At 39.3% G+C, this 16888-nt stretch overlaps 1 protein-coding gene across 5 annotated transcripts in view; it reads left to right on the top strand.

Annotated features, from left to right (window-relative positions):
* LOC118415387 (serine/arginine repetitive matrix protein 1-like) overlaps positions 1-16501 on the top strand; it is a 17386-nt gene extending 885 nt beyond the window's left edge. Inside the window, exons 2-10 of one of the 5 annotated variants that reach the window (XM_035819953.1) lie at positions 2280-2405; positions 5676-5788; positions 7992-8146; positions 8945-8980; positions 10566-10631; positions 11445-11614; positions 12050-12827; positions 13299-13351; positions 14029-16501. In XM_035819953.1, coding sequence (XP_035675846.1) covers positions 2280-2405; positions 5676-5788; positions 7992-8146; positions 8945-8980; positions 10566-10631; positions 11445-11614; positions 12050-12827; positions 13299-13351; positions 14029-14155 — 1624 coding nt within the window. In that variant the 3' untranslated portion in view covers positions 14156-16501. Of the gene's footprint in view, positions 1-2279; positions 2406-4804; positions 4888-5675; positions 5789-7991; positions 8147-8944; positions 8981-10565; positions 10632-11444; positions 11615-12049; positions 12828-13298; positions 13352-14028 lie in introns of all 5 variants that reach the window. The other 4 variants (XM_035819954.1, XM_035819955.1, XM_035819956.1 and 1 more) reach the window with 4 other exon arrangements.
* The last annotated feature ends 387 nt before the right edge of the window (positions 16502-16888 follow it).

Here is a 16888-nt window from a genome sequence, read left to right as displayed (position 1 = left end):
ATTTTATTGCGGTGCATTAGGTTCGCACAACTAAGTGGAGACAATATTGTATAGTACAGTATAGCAACAATGGAAACACATATTCACTGGGTCATTATTGTAAGTGCATTTTAAATCCATGGGGATTTAATTTTGCAGTAGGGATTAACAAAGGTTTGGGGGTTGAGTGTTTTAGAGGGTTTTAAGTTTGTGGTTAAACCGTTCAAACAAAGGTGGCCAAAGGACAGATAAGCAGGTTTTCAGTGGTTTTAAGTTTGCTGTCAACAGGTTCATTGCGAAAACCATGAACATCAAACCACCACTAAATTTCTACTTATACAGTATTTTGTGGAGGAAAAAGCACCACATATTTTATTATTTGCAGTAGGTCGTGCTAAGAAATGTGCCTTCAATCATTTCTATGGTGTAATACATTTATATAACTAACAATCAAGAGATGGCAGACTTCACCCTGTCGTTAAAAAAACCCAGATAATACGGAAACTGCAATGTTGAAATATACAAATGAGACTACAGGCTGGACTTAACCTGTAAAGATGATGGCGTGCGCGTACTTCTCAGATCCATCCTCAATGTTTCATCCTCTGTGCCTGAGGATACACATAAATAACGATGTACAAACTCATATCCATTCCTTTCTCTCAGTCTTTTTTTTTTTCAAACAATATATGTCGTTTTGATGATAATACCAAATATTTCCTTGTATAGTTCTGATGGACCTAGATCAAGTAAGAATCCACAAATTAGCTTTATCTGGTACTGCATATGGATTTTTTTGGTGGATGAGCATTTTAATTTAATGTTACATGTAATGTATGTATACGTATTGATGTGTGGATCACAAAACCAGCCTACGGCTGCCTGTGAGCCACGGGTATTGTACTGTTTTGCAATTCTAATAAATCAAATCAAACTTTATTGACATTGGCATACTCTTAGGGACATTGGCGTCTTTCCACCTGTTGTCAGCTCCATGATGGAATTTGAAACTTGCCATTTGATATTAATGAGGCGATGTGGAATCATGGAGATATGAATTATTCATTCACAATAGGGATGTAGGGCTGGAAATGCAGGGTCAGACAAGTACATATTGAACCAACTTTTTACTGGCCCGAAATCAAGATAAAATTTTTCTATGTATTTTTACTTCTATTGGCTGTATTTTTTGTATTGAGTCATTGACCTGATTGACCAATGCTTGATGCAATACCGTGAAAAGTAACAAGTATGTTACATTTTTGACTGTGTATATTTTACTACTACAAGTACTTTTTCTGCTACCTGAATTTTTGTAAGTTATTAAATTCTTCAGCAATTGTATGTTTCGGATGGGTATTTTGAGCCCTCAGTTTCAAATTTCAACAGTATTTTTGGGTTGACCAGTCCTATCTTAATAGAAGACAAAAAATGAATAACTAATTATGATGTCTTCATAATTTATTCATATTCAGTCATTGAAAGAGATACACAGTAGGACACACTTTTGGAATATTATCATCAGAGTGTGCAATGAAAAGAATAAAAGATGCCTTTTTTCAAATCTAAATGATGAGTCAGAAGAAAGTTGTAATGAAAATGGTATAACAAACAATGAGTCCTTTACGTGTATTCTTGTTTTGTAAGGTATGCATTTTGTTTCAAAGGATGCCTATGTCATCGCGTCATCATACAAACATTGTATGATGGAGAATCTATCATGTGCTGCTTAACTTTTGTATGTCTTTTAGGTTCTCTTTCACCTTGTAATCACATAGATTGGTATGACCATTTGCCACTTTTAGAAATGGAGGTATTGTCTGTTTGTTAGTCTTGAAGTGTGATCAAGTTCATTCTGGGTCTAAGTTTGTTCTTGCTGGCCCCGGGTCCAAGTTTGTTCCCAGGCTGAGCTACAACAATAGACTGGCAGGATGGAAGGTTGGGCTGTCCTGGTAAAATGAAATAAATGAACTGAAAATGAAATCCAAATTTCTTCAGCTAGCTGACAAGAAGTGAATGTTGCCACATGGCCAAATGACCTTCACTGTTCACAGACTTAGGCTTATGGAGGCACAGCGTGTTTTTTTGGTAGCAATATTTTGTGATTTTCAACATGGGCTTAGCAGCTTAGGTTCTCTATGCTGAGAAAGAGAGTTTCCTGGCATGGACAATGTTAGCCCATGTTAACCCCCCCCCCCTCCAAAAAAAAGAAGAAGAAGAAATTATTACTGTTGCTCCCGAAGTCTGCCAAAAGACAGAAATTCAAACTGAATGTACAATTTATTCTTTTTTTTTTTCAGAGACTTCTTTACAAAACATGGTGGGAAATGTTCTTTTGACTTCTTCAAGCAGTCTGACAACAAGGAGGTTTTGTTCGTGGCACTTCGCTTCCAGAGAAGAGACATCGCCAAGGACATCTTCAACAAGTAAGGGTTGAATTATCTCTATGCTGGTGTATTATACATGTATGATGATTACCTGTGCTAAGATGATTAATGCCAGTTTACCTAGCCTTTATCTGTGGGAAAGCTATATCCATTGTTTTTCAAAACAGTACATTTAGGGATATCAAGTCAGCAGATGTTGGTTTCAAATTGTAATATTTTCAAAATATAGCAGTTTGAACTCACATTTCGTTGGAATGATAGCCCTAAGTATCCTTTTTTTGAAAACAACGGAATAGGTTACCCCGCGGATAAAGGTGAACTAGCGTTACATTTTGGGTAGTGTTTGTACAAAATGTGTGTGTGTGTTTTTTTTTGTGTGTGTGTGAAGAAGGCCAGCATGATGTTACAATTTTAAGACCCTATGTCCGTACACACAAAATAAAGTGCTTAACAACAAGCTTTCGATCAGTCCTCAGATCCTTATCAAGTTGAAATGACCCAAAGCCTAAGTCACACATCTTGACCGGAAGTGTGACGTCAGCAAAGGGTCAAAGGTGCTTGGCAGTCGGTATCGGTGCCCGTCTCCGTTGAGGGAAGGTTGGTGGGCTCTGATGTAAATGGCCTCTTAGGCCTTGGGTCATTTCAACTTGAGAAGGATCAGAGGACTGATCGAAAGGTTGTTGGTAAGCGCGTTGTTTTGTGCACGAATATAGGGTCTTAAAATTGTAACATAATGTTGACTAACGTCACAGATGAACTTACATTCAAGGCCAGCATGACTGGAGAAAGCTATTAATATTGCAAGTCATGTGTCACTTGTGTCTTAGAAAGAGAAGAATATTCATAGAAAGACATTATGCAAATAAAGACCTAATTTGCATCATTAATTAATGACAAAATGCTATAATCCCAATTGTGGTAAATGACATGACTTCCTTACTTCTGACATTTGGAAGATATGTACAGATGAACATTTCTTAACATTGATTTTGTAAGTCTGTTATTTGGGTAGAAAAGATAGTCAACGAATATAATTTATGCAAATGAGGACTTGACTTGCATACATGACTTACATACTGTTTATGCGTTTAATGGCTTTAATTTTTTGTGGTACATGTAACAGGAAAATTGAGTGTTAGCAGTGGTTATGTATTGCTGTATAATGTAATCACATACTGTAATGGAAAACTGTTTGCGGTGGATTTGACTTCGTGGTGAATTGGTCACAACAAAAACCACAAACATAAAACCACTGCAAACAGTTTTCCATTACAGTATTTTTTTGCATTATTGTTGTTGTTGGTTGTTTTCTTTTTACTGTATTGACTATGTACATATTAAGCAGTTGCACGTGTTTTGGTTGTCACATGAGCAGCTGCGCATGACAGGTGATTTTTGTTTTCAATGAAACGCTATTTAGAGGGCACTCAAATATGCATCAAATGCATAATGAATATATTGAGTCACCTTTGAATAATACCTGAGAGTCAGTAGAGACCTGCCGCGAACGGTGCACATGTTTAACCAACACTCCAGTCATATGACCAGTGTTATTGAACATTTGGCATCTCTGTGCACGCTGTAATTTGTCTGGATCAGTGTGTGCACCTTTCCCGCCGGTGGTGTTTCGTGTAAAACCTAGAGGTGTTTCGGCTTTCCAGAAGTTCCATTCCGTAAGTCATCAAAATTGCTACTTAGTTTCCACAGTTTTGTTCACTAACGTTAAAATTGCACTGAAATTCTCTGTTGTTTGTGATGTTGTTTGTCTCCTGTAGATTAATTTATACCGGCTGGTGTTGATAAAAAGGTTGTAAACACCTTTGTTGTGAATGTTGCAGACAGGAATTATGTTTCCTTTGTTTTTTAATGTTTATTTGAACAGAAACAGGAAGTACAAGGTAATATCCTAAATCATCGACTACTAGAAGAACTATATAGCCTGAAAATTCATCTGTAAATCTAATACCTGTTGTAAAAACTTCAGCTAAAATTTATAAGCTAGAACTACTATATATGCTGTACAATGATGATCAAACAGAAAGCGATTAATATTTAATATAATGAAAAGGGTAATGTTTACCTTTACCCTTTTGGACATGTATCAGTTTGTCGTCAGCTTTAAGTAGCAAAAAAACAACAACAGATAGATTTTGTATCTTCAAAGCCAAATGTTAAAACAAAAATGTCCATTATGGACACGTCACGAGTAGATTATTTACCCCCAAAATTAAATATTTGTCTTTTAAGTTGAATATTTACCCGAAAGGCCTGTTAATCTTCAAGCTTATCAGGTAAGAATATTGCACTCCTGAGTTCACCTGCAGATGCAAATGAAACTAAAAATATACAACCCTTCAGGTAGACGTTTTTCTGTGACATTTGCAAAGCCTCCAGGATTGCCTTACGCATTGATTCCAAGTTGATCACGTCTCGAACAGGTTCAATGGTAAGGACGTTCTGGGTTCGCGAATCCGCCTGTCTTGGTTCAAGGATCTCCGGGCTGCTCGGGCCAAAGTACGAGGTCAGTAGGCATGCGGGTGTGGGGTGAAGGGTTGGTGTAAGGTCTGCCTGCTGACTTGGTATCGCCTTCTGCTGCAACTCTCCGTGAGACAATCTCAGCCGAGAACCATGAGATTCAGAAGAGAACGGTAAACAAATTTGTTTCAATCTGGGAATATGCTAATGTGCATGGGAAGAACAGTCTGGTTGTGTATACACGTTGGCGGATTTGGTTTGTTTTATATGGGCGTGGTAGTTGGGGAAAAGCAGGATATGGGCTCAGGTCTGTGTCGATTACCTGAGCTCCAGTATTGCACAAAGTTTACCAGAGAGTTGGTTGTTTTGTTATAGACACTTTCGTGATCAATTGGCAGTTGTTTCTTCACACGTTGGTGCATAGAAATAAGTTAAATTCAGACTTTTTTTCTAATTGTCTGCATTTTCCTCACTGAAAAATTCTTCATTTGTATACAGCTTTCAGCATATTGCTGGTTCATTGTGACCTTACAGGGGTCAACAAACTCATTTGACCATAGAGAAAGTAAGGAAAGTTTACAAGAGAGGTTGATTTAAAAAGATAAACATTGTTATTAAATGCCAACTGTTCAGGATTCGAAGAACTGAAGCTGAAATGGTGTTAGACATCGTCTTGAAAAAAATACCGACCTCACATTTTTTTCTGCTTGGCTGAGATTGCTTGAGAAGTGCACAAGCACGAAGCTGATACCAAGGACAGTAGGCGCCGTGCTCATGCGTGACTGCTCCCAACCTTCCCTTTCTGTAACCTTGCATGCTGTCCCCCCCTTACAGGTACAATGGTAAGCTGATATTTGGATCCCGTGTACAGATCTCATGGTTTAAAGACTTCAGGAGACATTCCTACTCCAGTCGCGGCCACTTTCGGGGAAGGTGGCAGGGAAAAGGTGTCTACGCTTACTTGGCAGCCCTTTTTTTCACTCCAAAGGCACGGCATTCTGACAACACCTGCACGAATATAACGTCGTACATCACATAAACTGATCAGTGGCTCACCTGGTGAATATTTACCAAACATGAGAACGACAATGAGTAGTTTATGTTTCCTGGTCGATGGTGTTGTTGGTGTTGAACAGAATGGAATGCCTTTTTGGGGTGAAAAAAGCCAACAGGAACAGTCTGTCTTTTATTTGTTACCTTCCGGCAACTAGAGGTGTCTCTCAACAGGTATTTCTGTGCACATTATATAATATGTTTGCCTCAAATGTGTTTTGAACTAGAAAATAATTTGTGTCGAAACATGATGTAGACCAAGACTGTGGCTGTTTTTGTACATTGTACGTGTGCAATGTACCTTATGGTAAATGTATATGATAAACAAAGAACCACCTGATCCATTGGTTATGCTTTTTCCGCTCCCACCGCTACTACATGTGAAAGAAAGTTGTCTGAAAAGATTCTTTATATGAAAGGCATTACTAGTACTGGTATTTCAATAAATCAATTAAAAGGGCATTTAACCAAATGCCAAACCAAAATATGCACGACTAGACTTGTATGCTATAAGCATACAGTATGGGCAGTTTAAAACTGGTACATGTAACTCTAGCACTTCACTATTTGTTCACTATTACACAAATCTGGTTTAGATATACACAAAAATGACCGAGATGAGATAAGAAAGTCAGGCAAGAGTTGAATGATGCCTGTTGAGACACACCCCATGTGAAGCCATGGCGTTTTTTTCCACAAACTATAACTATTTAACAATGATTTGTTTCCTTCTATTCTAAAATCACTGCTTCCCTTTGTACCTGTCCTGCCTCTTTAATTTGTCCTGCACCTGTTCCTAGGCTGCACCTTTTCTTCATCCACTAAGGCTATGTTGATTTGATCATATGGATGACATCCGTGCGCGCATCAATTTTTGGCCGTTTCCAAAGAAACAAGTTTTCAAGTTCAACTATACTGTTAATTGCACAAAGCAGCTGTAGAATGAGCAAATATATGTCAAAGATTGCAAAAAAAATATCGGATATCAGAGGAAATGTGAAAGAACAAAAATGAGGACTATTATTTGGTATACCAAACTTTTTGTGTATTCGCACGCTCACATCAGTTTTTGGATTCCCAGAGGATGTCATCCATATAATCAATAAACATGGCCTAAGGCCTAGGGAAAAATGTTGTGTTTCCGACCCTATACTAGCAAAAACCTGACATACATAAATCCTAAACAAAACAAAAAAAACATAGAATTCCTCCCTATCAACCCAACTTCTTTTCAGGAACGTTATCTGAAACACAACATTTTTCTTAGGTCTAATGAAATGCCAATCAATTATTCTAATCAAGTCTTTAACAGATGCATGATTGTGATTGTGTCTCTTTATATGATGATTTATAACCAAACAATGATTGAAATGTACTTAATTTAAGAAGACTTACTTTCTCAATAATTGTACTCACTTTGAGCTCCTCCTCTCTAACCTTAATTGTTTGATTTGCATGTAAGAAATGTTTAAGTGCATAAAAGATTTGCATGCAAGAAATGATTAGATGGATAAAAGACGTACAGTTTTGATTCTTAGCAATGAAATGAATGAATGCTTTTTGAAAGTTTCATTGGCAATGTCGGCAATCATCTTGTCGGCAAAAAGAAAACAGTTACAATTTTTATCTTCTTTGTACATGTCAAAATTTAACAAGAGCCTATGTTGTTGACCTAAAACATGTCTTGAAGAGATCTCCTGAGTGTATTATATACTTCTGACATGAAGGACATAATAAATAGATTTGTTAATGCAATGCTAAACTTTCGTCCTACACAAATGTATAGTACACTGATCAAACTTTCAATGACCACTGTCACCTTCTTCAGGATCAATGCTGAAGACCAATCACTTCAGAGTGTAAACTCGCGGGAGTTACAGACACGTGATCTTACTAACACGTGATCTTGCGGACACGTGATGTCAGCAATTGGTCAAACGTGCCTGTAACTCTCGCGAGTTCACATACTGAAGTGATTGGTCATCAGTATTGATCCCAAAGACAGCGACAGTGAAAATACTGTGTATACTTGTGTTGGAAAAAAGTTAAGCATTGTATTACTACCAACACATAATAAATAAATTTGTTGTGCCACAGAACAACACTTCAAGCGAGGGACGGCAATCCGTACACCGGGGGCACACAACTTGTCGGGAGCCCGCGGCAGGGGGCCTATGGGCTTCAGGGAGAAGTCCGTGCTGAGACTGAGAGCAGCGGCCAACCCCTTCATACGCAAACCTGGGTACAGACAGGTGAGGGGAACCATCTTCATGTGTATTATGATAGTTTCTTCAGGTTGGTTACTCGCTAGAATATAGCTTTTTTATGAACAAAACCTTATTCTTTTGCTACACAAAGTTTCGACAGTCTTCCTTTCACACCGATGAAGACAGCAGAGAAGACTGATGAAACATTTGTGAAGCAGAAAAATAGGGTTGTATACGTAAAAATATGTTCAAGTATCTTCATTGTTTGTACAAAGTATCCCGCAAGTCAACAAAGTGTCAAAAGAAATACAGTGCGAAAGTATGAAGTGCAGAGTCGAAATCTAGAGGCAAAACAGATTAGAAGCATTGACATCTTGTGAATGGGAGCAGAATCTTTGTCACAGGAATTTCTATCTTTTTGTGCTATAAGGAAAAAACATCTTATTTGCATTGTTTTTGTCAAATATAACGTTATGTTCATGCATGCAAAGAATAATTATTAGCATGATTTCTTATGTCTTTCGTTACATTTATACGCTTCTCTACCTTGACAGATGGTAGTGATTCTTGTTCCAAGTCAATTACAAGTCTGCATTTGCTTTATCTTGATTTACAGTTTGATATTCTTTCTGTCATGGTAGAAATATGTGTGTCCTTGGGAGAATCTCTTAAGCCGTTTTTATCTTGTTGATTCTCGCTTCTTTTTCCCGAATCAAGTCATTGGGCAGAAAAACGCACACACAAAATCAACATCCAACTTCAATGCATTTTAGCATAGCCTTACAGTAAGGTCCGCTGGCTGTCCTTTTCTTTAAAGAGTAACTTATGATTTGACACTTTCAGCCGATGCCCCCTGCTGGCGGTTTTTATGACGAGGAGGTATGAGTTAATGGCACCATAACCCTGTTTGCTATGTCGGTGGGGTTGTATCTGTACATGGTCTTGGTAGAGATCACCAAAGTGATCTCTGTCAGAGAAAGTACAGTCATGGCCTTACACATACATAGCAGGTTGACATTGTCATCCCTGTAGATGTATGGCTGATTAGCTTATTGATGGAAAAGGTTGTAGTAGGTCCTTTTTGACTGGCGCTGAAAACATCCATGAATGCCCAAAGATCTTTATATGGGCGTCATTGCCTTCATATGGAAGCCCTACTTTGTAGCTTCAGAACATGTGCAACGGGCGTGGTTACACTGTTATTGTGTTAAGTCCAAAGCCATACATCTAACAGAATCCCCCCGACTTGTCCCATCATGCCTGTGGTTCTGGTAATTGACCTTGTACCCCATCCCATCATGCTCTGTACTGTTCTTGTTGTACAGTGTTGTACATCCCCTTATTTGGTGGTTTGGACAAATTTGTTATCGTTCACTTTTGGTTGAACATGGTAGTATTGTCCTGCATCATTCCAATGGCACTGGAAGTTATCTAACTAATTTCTTGTATCAAAGACATAATTCTAGAAACATCTGTACTCATTTTGAAATGTTTGTGTTTGACAACTACTCAAGAGAGCAAATCGGTCGCTGACGTGTATGTCGTTTGTCGTCTCAAATTACTTCAGTCAGTTTCTTCATGGTCGTGGCACTTATATCAGACAATGGTTTAACTCTGGTTTCACACAACTGCCTTCAGCATTATGTGACATGAACATTCTTACTAATATTGTTGGTGGAGATAGAGCAAGTTCTGTTGGTTTGTACTAATCCATTGATTTTATATGTTACTGACCGACGCATTTGTCGCAGGTATATATTAACGAGTGTACGTATTGTGGTGATTTTTGTGAAATACTTGTGGCAAACATGCACATTAATGGTTAACTGTGGCAGTTCTGTCCCCTGTGTCCATTGTCTTTGCATGTGTTAAGTACAAGTTCTGCTGGAGGGCACTTGTCTCTTTAACCAACTTGAAGGTAACATTGTAGAGACGATGTCGCTTAAACAAGTGTATGAACTGTGGTGACTTCTGTGAAATACTTCTGCAAAACATGAATGTTATCCATGGCAGTGGCGTGTCATTTTTGTCCCAGGCCTGTGACCATTGTCTTTGCATGTGTGTTGAGTACAAGTTTGGCTGGATAGAGGGAGAAGGTTGTTACTTTAACAAGTGTACGAATTGTGGTGATCCTTGTGAAATACTTGTGCAAAACATGCATGTTAATCGTGGCAGTGATATTGCCCCTGTGTCGATTGTCTTTGCATGTATTGCTGAAGTTTTGCTGGAGGGTACTTGTCTTTTTTAACCAAGGTAACATGGCTTTAACGAGTGTATGAATTGTCACAGTGGTGATTTTCTGTGAAATACTAGTGCTAAACATTCACGTTAACCACGGCAGTGATTTGTCGTTTCTGTCCCTGTGTCTGTTGGTGCATTGTCTGTCTGTGCATGGCGCAGGAGGATGCTTGCCTCCCTAACCAAGGTAACATAAGTAGACCAGACTGTTGCTGTGTGTTTACAGGCGAGGAGGAGCTATAGTCGCAGCCGTAGCAGATCCAGGAGCCGCAGTAGGAGTAGTGATCAACGGGTGAGTTATAAGCAGGGTTAGCCTGGGTACCATCTGGGTAGTAGTTCACTCCTCTGTTCGCTTTCGCTACCTGTCTGGGGACCTGTACTTTCAAATCTTTTGGTGGTGACGTCAGTTAATGAGCAAATTAAGGAATGGGTTCTAGAGCGGTCATTCTATGACAACAGGCCCTCCTGATGGAGGGCGATTCGGGTGTTGGAACACCTGTTAAAACGAGTGCTTGAACCTTAGTTTGCTCATGTGTAAGGACCAATCAACACCCTCGTCCAATATGGACCATTCCAGATGTTATACTTAGAGATGTCAAGTTTCCCAGACAGAATAGCAGAGAAGCGACTATATATCAGAGCGGATGGTACCCAGGCTATCACAGGGTTGGACAAGTTTGGAAAAATTCCTTTCCCCTGTACATCTGCCGACCCAAACCATCTTTTCACTGGCATGGCCCGAAATTTAAATGACATATTTCTATGCAAGTTTACTTGCAACAAGGAATTCTTTTGGGTATTTTTACCTAACAATACCTACCCACTTCTACTCAGGGAATAATCACACTGGAAAAGCTGTGGCCCGATCGGGCAAGTATTGCAGAAGATGAACTTGCCTTATAGGCACTTTTCACTTGCCCTGGACAATCAGGCCAATAAACTTGTCTGACCCTGACACATGCATGCAGATGTAGAAGACACTGGGGACTGATCATCCAAGCAAACAGATCACATCAAATTATGCAGATGAATCACTAACACTTCTGGACTTGTCTTTCGGTACAAGATATTTGATGTGATTATTTCATGTTTTGTTTCTGTACAGTTTTCTTCCGGAGACGACGAGATGTACCGGGCTCACTCCCACTCGCGATCGCCGAGCTCCCGCCGCACGCATTCCAGCCACAGCCCCGAACGCAGACGCCAGCAGTCACCGCAGAAGCACCGCTCGCTCACGCCCGTCAAACACCGCTCCATGACGCCGACAGGCCACCGGTCTGTGTCTTCTTTTTTTTTTACGATTAACGCTAGTTTATACGTGGGCTAACCTATATCCGTAGTTTTTAAAAATGGGGGTTTTAGGGATATCCATATTTTGAAATATTGCAGTTTAAAACTATCCTTGAACTTGATATCCCTATTCAGCTAGATATCCTGTTTTTTTTTAAAACAAATGGTTATAGGTTACTCCTCAAAGAAAGGTGAACTAGCGTTAGTAATTTTTGAGATTTTTAAAAAATTTCTAGGATTAATAATTTTTTTTCAAAGAAGTTGAACCCAACAAGTTACAGTTTAGAGTTAGCTTTTAGACTAGAGTAGACATTCTACTCTGTTCTACACATTTTGTATGTTTGTCCCCATTCATGTTACCTGCAATAAGCCCTCGGGCAAGAATTTGCAATAAACTTCTTATGATACATTTGTATACAGGTCGGTGTCGCCACAGCGCTACCGTTCCAGCGCGACCCCACCCCAGCAGCACATGGACCCGTCCCGCCACCACAGCATGTCCCCCATGCGCCAGCACTCCCCCACGTCCCCCCACCCCCACGGGAGGGACTACATGGAGGAGTACAGCCCCAACATGCAGGCCATGGGGAAGCGGTCTCGAAGCTCCAGTCTTACAAGAGACCACTCGCCTAAAAGGCTTCGTAGTAGCAGCTACGGAGACTACATTCCTGAAGAGAGCACGATATCCCACCCTCCCGCGGGAGGGGGCGACAACATGGCGTCCACTTCCGGCATGTTCGCGTCGCCGGGGGCAACCGCCGGCCCATCCCAGTTCTCTCAGTCCCCGCTGAAGAGGAGCGTGTCCCCCGACCGCGGCGGGACAAGCATCCAGGACATCAAGAGAGGCCTGCCCGCTCGGACGCCGCCTCGGACGTCAACCTCCTCAACGCCCTCCACTCCCAGTAACTCCCATCCTTCGGGGTCAGACTCTGCGGCAGACACCCCCTCCAAGTCGCCGAAACCACCGGCCAAAAAGGGCAGCAAAAACGCAGCCGCATCCAAAGCTGCGTCTAAGAACAACAGCGGAAAGGCGTCCCCACCGCCGGCATCGAAAAAGATGACGTCAGAAGGCAAGGGTGGCGAGAATTCCAACACAGCGTCCAGACATGCATCCGGAGGCAAGGCGGGGTCCAAGACTCTTTCCAAGGAGGACCTGATGCTGAAGCAGATCAGGAAGAAGAGAAGAGAGATTGAAGAGGTTTGTTTCCTCCTCTTCTTCTTCTTTGTCACCCTCTAACTACCCCATTGGGGTATTACTGAGGGTGTGTGTTTTTGGAGTACGGAAAGCGAGCCAGGCCAGCCTAAAGGCCACGACTGTCTAGGCCTGTGCAATATGCCCCAGCAGCCGATTCCACTCAATGATTGTACGAGGAAAAAAATAAAATTTGAAACAGTCCCCTTTTGCTGTGATACTCAAGTTGATAATTCATAAAGTTCAGAAACAATTGGTCTATTCTTTTAAACGATTAGGAAAAAAATGATGACTTTGCAAGGGTAGTTGATTGCTCATTTCTTAACAAAGACTGGAGTTGGTCAGTCCAAAAGAAAATTTTGGGTAGTTCATTATTTTGGTTGGAAGTTACAGTTTGAATTTAATCCAAAATGTGTTTTACCAACCTAAGTGAAAATTCAACTTACATGTAATTTTGATATTTTGTTCCTTCAACAGGCCTACAGACAAGACTGTGAGACCATTGGAACAGTCTGCAAGATGCTCATAACGTGGGTACTTAATATGCAGTATACATGCATTTATATCTGATATTTATGTCGTGGTAACGTTTGATATTGATGTTTCAGACCATGTGATATTTTCGTTTGCCACATGGGCTTCTAATTGTTCGAATGCACTTTGTGTATGCTGAGTCCGTCACTGTAGGAAATTTGCTTTAGAAAGTACAGTTAAAAACAGTCAGTCATAGATAAATGTAAGTTGTCTCAACATATGCATGCACAGTGTGTAAGATTGAAATGAACGTCATGATGGTTATGACGTCAGAAATATCAACCATTTCCAGATTTTAGTTGAATTTTGTGTACAGTACTTGTATACTGTATCCATTGAAGAGAAGCCATTCTTTTACATTTACAAAATGTATTGCACTTGAGTGTGGCGTTGTATGGCATAACTGGTAGAGTTGCTTGGAATCTAGAGGTTCCGAGTTTGATACTCGCCGTGCCCCTGACGTTGTGCCCTTGGGAAAGGCACTTTACACGACCTTCCTCACTCCACCCAGGTAATATGGGTACCTGACTTCTATCGGGGAGGTTAATTGAAAGACTACCTTTACCTTCTGTCTTTACTGTGACAGTGTATATTGCACAGTTAAATACCACACTGTCCTTGTCTGTCCAACAACAAATAGAAAATGACAGATGTATTGCAAATTCTGCTGCAGGAAAGACCCAACTATCGAGGAGAAACTGTCCCCTGCCCTGAAGGAGTGTCTGAAGGACCTGGGTGATCGCTGTATCCAGGAGCTGAAGGATGCCATCAAGACTTTGGAGGACAAGTCAAGCAGTTAGGGCTTTGTAATTGATACGCAATTGTAACAGACTTCAATATGTTGGAATGGGCAAGACATTTGGTACAATTTTTTTTTCAATTCTGTTATAGGAATATCATTTGAACTGAAGATGTATTTTAATTAATAGTGTTTCGATTGGTTATGCTTGTATGGTTTCCATTTTGTTATGTTTTTTTGCGAGAATTTACTTGTGAGAATTGTTTTGATGTTAGGTTAAACTGTTCTGGTGGAATGTAGTGGAGAAAATCAATTGAAGAATTTCTGAAGAAGTATTATTTTCTGTTTGTAAGAAATTAGTACAAAGTATAGTCCTGAAGATTGGTGACTATGTTTTTTTTGTATCTTTGAGCAGTTTAAAGTCCTTAAGAATAGGAACATGCAACACTTAAATAATGTCACACATCTACGGTTTGTATGATCTCTGACAGTAGTAACTATGAATAAAGAGACTCTTTTTACACAGCCATATTCAGTGACCGTCTCTCAACTTCAGGGTAATTGTACTGCAGCACAGATGTTGCTTCTTACAGATCAGATGCGGTCACAAACGTAAAGCATTCACATATGTACAGTCAGAATTGCTCTGCAGATTGTGAAAGGGTCACCAAAACATTGGGGAGAATAAAGCAATGGTTGTGTAAAAAACAGTCTCTTTATTCAGTGACGTACCAACCTGATGAAACTTTTCACATACCTATGATTTGTCATGATTAGTTGTGTACCTTGTGTCTATTTTGATGGACAGTTGTCTCCAATGTACACATATTGTTGCCATGACTACTGGTCAATTGGTGTAAAAAAAATGGGATATGTTAGTATTATTGAGAACAGAAAGGTATCCCAGACTTACAGCTTAGTACTTATCCAGTGCTTTTTTAAACCCTGTTTGGAAGCACTTTGCCATTTATACTTTAGTCTTGTGTCTGGAAGATTTTATCATGTAAAGCTACATGTATGCTTGCAGTGTTTTACAAACATTTCTCCAATTTGTAGCTCTGTATAGGTATCATCTAGTGCCATAATTCAAATGCAACATGGTCAAAGTGAAAAGCTACGAGCACCAAAAGAAAAGGGTGGTGTCATACCATCCAGATTTTATTGTATCTCTTCCACCACTTTTCAGAAAATGCTTGAAAAGTGCTAGCTTCATTTTCAGTCTTTACTGTACCAGACATATTTTTAGTATACAAAATAAACAGGACAGTGAAGGTAAGACATCAAAGAGGTAATACGATACACCAAATGTCAATTACTTATTAAGCAATTTGATATGATGTTGGAAATGGACATGACAGACGTTTTGAGTATGTAGTAATTGGTAAAATTAACATAGACAAGGATTGAAAATTTAGAACAGATGTAGTGTATTCAACGGTTGTATGCATGGTAATAATGTCCTAATTATGGTACAAAGCAAACATGGAAATACTGATACAAAAGTTGCTTTGGACAGTTATTTGTATAGATTCTGGTAATTTTGTAGTGTTAAGATGCTTGTACATTTACCAACATTAGATAAGAAAGGAAACATTCATTTGGTGGCTGCTTTAGTCTTTGATTAATCCTTTGAGCTGCAAGTTAAGTCTTTAAGTTAAAGCCTTAACTCAAGTTAAAGTCTTGAAGGCAAGTTCCTTATAATAATTCAAAACAAACACATTAGATAAAAATAATTTAGAATTTTATATGGAGAGGGGACTTGGTCAAAGTTTGCAATTGCAAAAAGCTAGATGGTTGACATATAACAGAATAACATTTGTATAACAGAATTACATACATTTGTAAAATGGAATTACATACATTTGTATATTGCAAGATTGAGCATATTGCTTATTGCTGACTAATGTTTTGTATAACTATTTGAATAGATATGCTCATTGGTATTGGAGCTTTTCAATTATGGACTTTGGTGAATCAGCGTAGTTAATTGTGAACAATGCAGGTTTTATGCCTACATTAAACATTGTAAATGTGTAGTTTTCTACTGGTGAATGTTTAAAACTTTGATAATTATTTGCCATTGTTATCGTATGCTTTTTGCACATGTGGGCCGGAGTCAGTGAACTTTTTTACTGATGCATGTATATTTGCTAGAGGACAGGTAACAACAGATTCACAGGACAAGTGGAACCTACATGTATCGTATGTGAAACATTTCTTACCAATGCATGATACCTGTGATGCTATTCTGACTTCGATCATGATTGAACTAATGCTATTGCTACACAAACATTTACATGTATAACTTGAAAAGGGTGGAAATTGGAGGAAATATCAACGAGACTAAGATGTTTGTGTATAAAATACTTACAAGGAGGATCAATAAATGTATTAAGGATGTACCATACTATGAACCTGATTGAGTGTCATCTAAAAATAGTTATACTCCTCATTTATAACACTAGACGTTAGACGATGCAGGCGATAGACTATACAAAAACGGACCTGTCCTTGGTGCTGAACTAAATGCCACTCATTGAGTAGTTCAGTATTGACGATTATCTCTTTTTACATAACAATGTTCAGACGTGATTCGTTCTTGTCTGAGGGGCCTTCAGGTTTGAAATATTACCCACAATTCATGTCCCCGTGAATGCGTACAAGGAATGGTGTATGGCCTTACTGAAAGCGCCTAAGATTTAGATATAAGTACACTCATCTATTGCACAAAATGTACATTTCCATTGTGCATCTTCACAGCCTTTTGTGTGAAAAATACTAAAACTGAAATATT

The sequence above is a fragment of the Branchiostoma floridae genome, chromosome 5, assembly GCF_000003815.2.
Source record: "Branchiostoma floridae strain S238N-H82 chromosome 5, Bfl_VNyyK, whole genome shotgun sequence".
NCBI classification, from domain to species: domain Eukaryota; kingdom Metazoa; phylum Chordata; class Leptocardii; order Amphioxiformes; family Branchiostomatidae; genus Branchiostoma; species Branchiostoma floridae.
Note: the sequence above shows the minus strand (reverse complement) of the source record. Positions and strands in the feature narration are given on the sequence as shown.